General features: G+C 49.3%; 1 protein-coding gene across 1 annotated transcript in view; it reads right to left on the bottom strand.

Moving 5' to 3' along the window:
• The window catches only part of LOC109885465 (pyruvate carboxylase, mitochondrial), a 290,100-nt gene that overhangs the window by 53,040 nt on the left and 231,218 nt on the right, over positions 1-5,842 (bottom strand). The window contains exons 10-11 of the mRNA XM_031793063.1: positions 3,228-3,395; positions 2,746-2,827 (exon numbers count right to left, since the gene is read on the bottom strand). Coding sequence (XP_031648923.1) covers positions 2,746-2,827; positions 3,228-3,395 — 250 coding nt within the window. The remainder of the gene's footprint in view (positions 1-2,745; positions 2,828-3,227; positions 3,396-5,842) is intronic.

The raw sequence follows: 5,842 nt of genomic DNA, 5'->3' as shown, positions 1-5,842 counted from the left end.
CCTCCCATTCTGCCTCCCCTCTCCTCCCTCTCCCCTTCACCCTCTCCTCCTCTCCCCTTCTGCCTCCCCTCTCCTCCCTCTCCCGTCCTGCCTCTCCTTTCCTCCATCTCCCCCTTCTGCCTCCCCTCTCCTCCCTCTCCCCTTCTGCCTCTCCTCTCCTCCCTCTCCCCTTCTACCTCCGCTCTCCTCCCTCTCCCCTTCTACCTCCCCTCTCCTCCCTCTCCCCTTCACCCTCTCCTCCCTCTCCCCTTCACCCTCTCCTTCCTCTCCCCTTCACCCTCTCCTCCCTCCTACCTTCTGGGCTCCCGAGTGGTGCAGGTCTATGGCACTGCATCTCAGTGATCAGTCATCTCAGAGGCGTCATTACAGACCGTGGTTCGATTCTAGGCTGTTTCACACCAGGCTGTGACTGGGAGTCCCATAGGGCGACGCACAATTGGCCCAGTGTCGACCGGGTTTGGCCGGGGGGGGTAGGCCATCATCGTAAATAAGAATTTGTTTTAAACTGACTTTAAATGGTTAAATACCGGTTAAACACCCGTACCCTCTTCACCCTCTCAACAAGAAGTCATTTCCCCAGAAAGACTGGCTGGAGGAATTATAACACAGTATCAACATGCTGCTGCACAGCGTACGAGGTGAAAACCAGGACGACTGAACGAACCAACAAAACAAAATAATTAATGAATAAATATAATAATAGCATGAATAAACGAAAGAAAACTAACTGATAAATTAATGAATGAATGTGGTTTTCAATGACTGATAGACAGGCAGACTGCATAATGAGCTGATAGACAGGCAGACTGCATAATGAGCTGATAGACAGGTAGACTGCATAATGAGCTGATAGACAGGTAGACTGCATAATGAGCTGATAGACAGGCAGACTGCATAATGAGCTGATAGACAGGCAGACTGCATAATGAGCTGATAGACAGGTAGACTGCATAATGAGCTGATAGACAGGCAGACTGCAGTAGGACCCAGCTGATAGACAGGCAGACTGCATAATGAGCTGATAGACAGGCAGACTGCATAATGAGCTGAGCTGATTGACAGGCACACTGCATAATGAGCTGATAGACAGGAAGACTGCATAATGAGCTGATAGACAGGCAGACTGCATAATGAGCTGATAGACAGGCAGACTGCATAATGAGCTGATAGACAGGCAGACTGCATAATGAGCTGATAGACAGGCAGACTGCATAATGAGCTGATAGACAGGCAGACTGCAGTAGGACCCAGCTGATAGACAGGCAGACTGCAGTAGGAACCAGCTGATTGACAGGCAGACTGCAGTAGGACCCATCTGATAGACAGGCAGACTGCAGTAGGACCCAGCTGATAGACAGGCAGACTGCAGTAGGACCTAGCTGATAGACAGGCAGACTGCAGTAGGAACCAGCTGATAGACAGGCAGACTGCAGTAGGACCCATCTGATAGACAGGCAGACTGCAGTAGGACCCAGCTGATAGACAGGCAGACTGCAGTAGGAACCAGCGGATAGACAGGCAGACTGCATAATGAGCTGATAGACAGGCAGACTGCAGTAGGAACCAGCTGATAGACAGGCAGACTGCATAATGAGCTGATAGACAGGCAGACTGCATAATGAGCTGATAGACAGGCAGACTGCAGTAGGAACCAGCTGATAGACAGGCAGACTGCATAATGAGCTGATAGACAGGCAGACTGCAGTAGGACCCAGCTGATAGACAGGCAGACTGCAGTAGGACCCAGCTGATAGACAGGCAGACTGCAGTAGGACCCAGCTGATAGACAGGCAGACTGCAGTAGGAACCAGCTGATAGACAGGCAGACTGCATAATGAGCTGATAGACAGGCAGACTGCAGTAGGAACCAGCTGATAGACAGGCAGACTGCATAATGAGCTGATAGACAGGCAGACTGCAGTGGTACCCAGCTGATAGACAGGCAGACTGCAGTAGGACCCAGCTGATAGACAGGCAGACTGCAGTAGGACCCAGCTGATAGACAGGCAGACTGCAGTAGGACCCAGCTGATAGACAGGCAGACTGCAGTAGGAACCAGCTGATAGACAGGCAGACTGCAGTAGGAACCAGCTGATAGACAGGCAGACTGCAGTAGGAACGAGCTGATAGACAGGCAGACTGCAGTAGGAACCAGCTGATAGACAGGAAGACTGCATAATGAGCTGATAGACAGGCAGACTGCAGTAGGACCCAGCTGATAGACAGGCAGACTGCAGTAGGAACCAGCTGATAGACAGGAAGACTGCATAATGAGCTGATAGACAGGCAGACTGCAGTAGGACCCAGCTGATAGACAGGCAGACTGCAGTAGGAACCAGCTGATAGACAGGCAGACTGCAGTAGGAACCAGCTGATAGACAGGCAGACTGCAGTAGGACCTAGCTGATAGACAGGCAGACTGCAGTAAGAACCAGCTGATAGACAGGCAGACTGCAGTAGGACCTAGCTGATAGACAGGCAGACTGCAGTAGGACCCAGCTGATAGACAGCTGATAGGCAGACTAAGGTTGTAGCTGTTGTTGATGGTTGCATCTGTTGGTGATGCGATTTGGATTTCAATCGATCAATCGGTTAGTCAGTCGGTATCGTCATCTTAGCTATTGATCAATCGGACTAATCGAGTGGACGGGTTCAATACATCAACAGACATTTTAGAATGGACTCTGATTAGTATATAGAGGCAGTCTCCATACTGATTGACAGGGCCGTGGGCCAATCACATACCAGTGTCGAGTTTGGTTCCTTTGGTGCAGGCCACCATGGCTCCCATGCTGGGCTGTGACGTCATCCCTGCCATGGAGTCCACCTTCGACAACATATTAATAGTTAGTGTGTGTGTGCGTGTGCGCGTGCTGGCGTGTATGTGCGTGCGTGTGCGTGCATGCCTGTGCATGCGCGTGTGTATGTGCGTGCGTGTGTGTGTGCGTGCACGTGTGCGTGCACGTGTGCGTGCGTGCGTGTGTGCGGGCGTGTGCACGTGTGCGTGCATGTGTGTGTGTGTGTGTGTGCGTGCGTGTTTCTGTGTGTGTGTGCGTGTGTGTGTGCGTGCATGCGTGCGTGTGCGTGTGTGTGTGCGTGCATGCGTGCGTGTCTGTGTGTGTCTGCGTGCGTGCATGCGTGCGTGTGTGTGTGTGTGTGTGTGCGTGTGTGTGTGTGTGTGCGTGTGTGTGTGTGCGTGCGTGTGTGTGTGTGCGTGTGTTACCCACCGCGACATCCACTACGTCGGCCCCGGCCTCAGCGCAGGCCAGCATAGCGGCTACTCCAGCCCCTGCTGTGTCGTGTGTGTGGACGTGGATGGGAACGTCAGGATAACGATCACGCAGGGCACTGATCAGGATACGGCTGGACTCCGGCTTCAACAGACCAGCCATGTCCTGAAGAGGACAGATGGAGGGATGAAGAGGTAGAGAGAGAGAAAGAGAAGGAGAAGAGTAGAGAGGGATGAAGAGGTAGAGAGAGAGAAAGAGAAAAGTAGAGAGGGATGAAAAGGTAGAGAGAGAGAAAGAGAAGTAGAGAGGGATGAAGAGGTAGAGAGAGAGAAAGAGAAGGAGAGAAGTAGATGAATAGAGAGTTAGATTGAAGGACAGTGGTCGTTTCTCTGTTAGAGCTGTTTCTGCTATGTCTAGTAACTGTCTAGTAACTGTCAGGTAACTGTCAGGTAACTGTCTAGTAACTGTCAGGTAACTGTCAGGTAACTGTCAGGTAACTGTCTAGTAACTGTCTAGTAACTGTCAGGTAACTGTCAGGTAACTGTCTAGTAACTGTCAGGTAACTGTCAGGTAACTGTCTAGTAACTGTCAGGTAACTGTCAGGTAACTGTCTAGTAACTGTCTAGTAACTGTCTAGTAACTGTCAGGTAACTGTCTAGTAACTGTCTAGTAACTGTCTAGTAACTGTCAGGTAACTGTCAGGTAACTGTCTAGTAACTGTCAGGTAACTGTCTAGTAACTGTCAGGTAACTGTCTAGTAACTGTCAGGTAACTGTCAGGTAACTGTCTAGTAACTGTCAGGTAACTGTCTGGTAACTGTCTAGTAACTGTCTGGTAACTGTCTGGTAACTGTCTGGTAATTGTCAAGTAGCTGACTGAAAAACTGTCTGATTTGAAATCAAGGTAAGGGCAGTCAGATCTGGGGAGAACCAAGGGCTATATCTGTTCCTGGTGGTACATTTCTTGAATGGGGCATGCTTATTTCAGATGGTGAGAAAGGCATTTAAAAATAATAACCAGGCATCCTCTACTGACAGGATGAGATCAATATCCTTCCAGGATACCCCGGCCAGGTTGATTAGAAAGGCCTGCTCGCTGAAGTGTTTCAGGGAGCTTTTGACAGTGATGAGTGGAGGTCGTTTGACCGCTGACCCATTACAGATGCAGGCAGTGAGGCAGTGATTGCTGAGATCTTGGTTGAAAACAGCAGAGGTGTATTTAGAGGGCAAGTTGGTTAGGATGATATCTATGAGGGTGCCCGTGTTTACGGCTTTGGGGTGGTACCTGGTAGGTTCATTGATAATTTGTGTGAGATTGATGGCATCAAGCTTAGATTGTAGGATGGCTGGGGTGAAGCTTAGATTGTAGGATGGCTGGGGTGTTAAGCATGTTCCAGTTTAGGTCGCCTAGCAGCACGAGCTCTGAAGATAGATGGGGGGCAATCAGTTCACATATGGTGTCCAGAGCACAGCTGGGGGCAGAGGGTGGTCTATAGCAGGCGGCAACCATGAGAGACTTGTTTTTAGAGAGGTGGATTTTTAAAAGTAGAAGTTCAAATTGTTTGGGTACAGACCTGGATAGTAGGACAGAACTCTGCAGGCTATCTTTACAGTAGATTCCAAACCGCCCCCTTTCTATCTTGTCTGAAAATGTTGTAGTTAGGGATGGAGATTTCAGAATTGTTGGTGGTCTTCCTAAGCCAGGATTCAGACACGGCTAGAACATCCGGGTTGGCAGAGTGTGCTAAAGCAGTGAATAAAACAAACTAATGGAGGAGGCTTCTGATGTTAACATACATGAAACCAAGGCTATTGCGGTTACAGAAGTCGTCAAAAGAGAGCGCCTGGGGAATAGGAGTGGAGCTAGGCACTGCAGGGCCTGGATTCACCTCTACATCGCCAGAGGATCAGAGGAGGAGTAGGATAAGGGTACGGCTAAAAGCTATGAGAATTGGTAGTCTAGTACGTCCGGAACAGAGAGTAAAAGGAGGTTTCTGGGGGCGATAAATAGCTTCAAGGTCAAATGTACAGACAAAGGTATGGTAGGATATGAATACAGTGGAGGTAAACCTAGGTATTGAGTGATAAAGAGAGAGATATTATCTCTAGAAACATCATTGAAACCAGGTGATGTCATTGCATGTGTGGGTGGTGGAACTAATAGGTTGGATAAGGTATAGTGAGCAGGACTAGAGGCTCTACCGTGAAGTAAGCCAATAAACACTAACCAGAACAGCAATGGACAAGACATATTGACATTAAGGAGAGGCATGCTTAGTTGAGTGATCAAAAGGGTCCAGTGAGTAGAGAGGTTGGTTGGGGGTCACGGCGATTTAGACAGCTAGCCAGGCCATCGGTAGCAAACTAGCATAGGATGGAGGTCTGTTTTTAGCCACCTCGTGCATTTCCGTCGGTAATTAGTGGGGTTCCGTATGGTAGAAGGGATCAATCCAATTGGCAAAATAGATATAGATATAGTGACCCAAGAAAAATTGTCCGATAGACCTATTCAGATAGCAGTCGATAAGACAGCTAACGGTTAGCGGACCGCAGATGGGCGTTCAGATAACGTCGCAACGGAGTGGCCAGTTGGATAACTCCCTCTGGCAGATA

The sequence above is a fragment of the Oncorhynchus kisutch genome, linkage group LG16 (assembly GCF_002021735.2).
Source record: "Oncorhynchus kisutch isolate 150728-3 linkage group LG16, Okis_V2, whole genome shotgun sequence".
NCBI lineage: Eukaryota > Metazoa > Chordata > Actinopteri > Salmoniformes > Salmonidae > Oncorhynchus > Oncorhynchus kisutch.
Note: the sequence above shows the minus strand (reverse complement) of the source record. Positions and strands in the feature narration are given on the sequence as shown.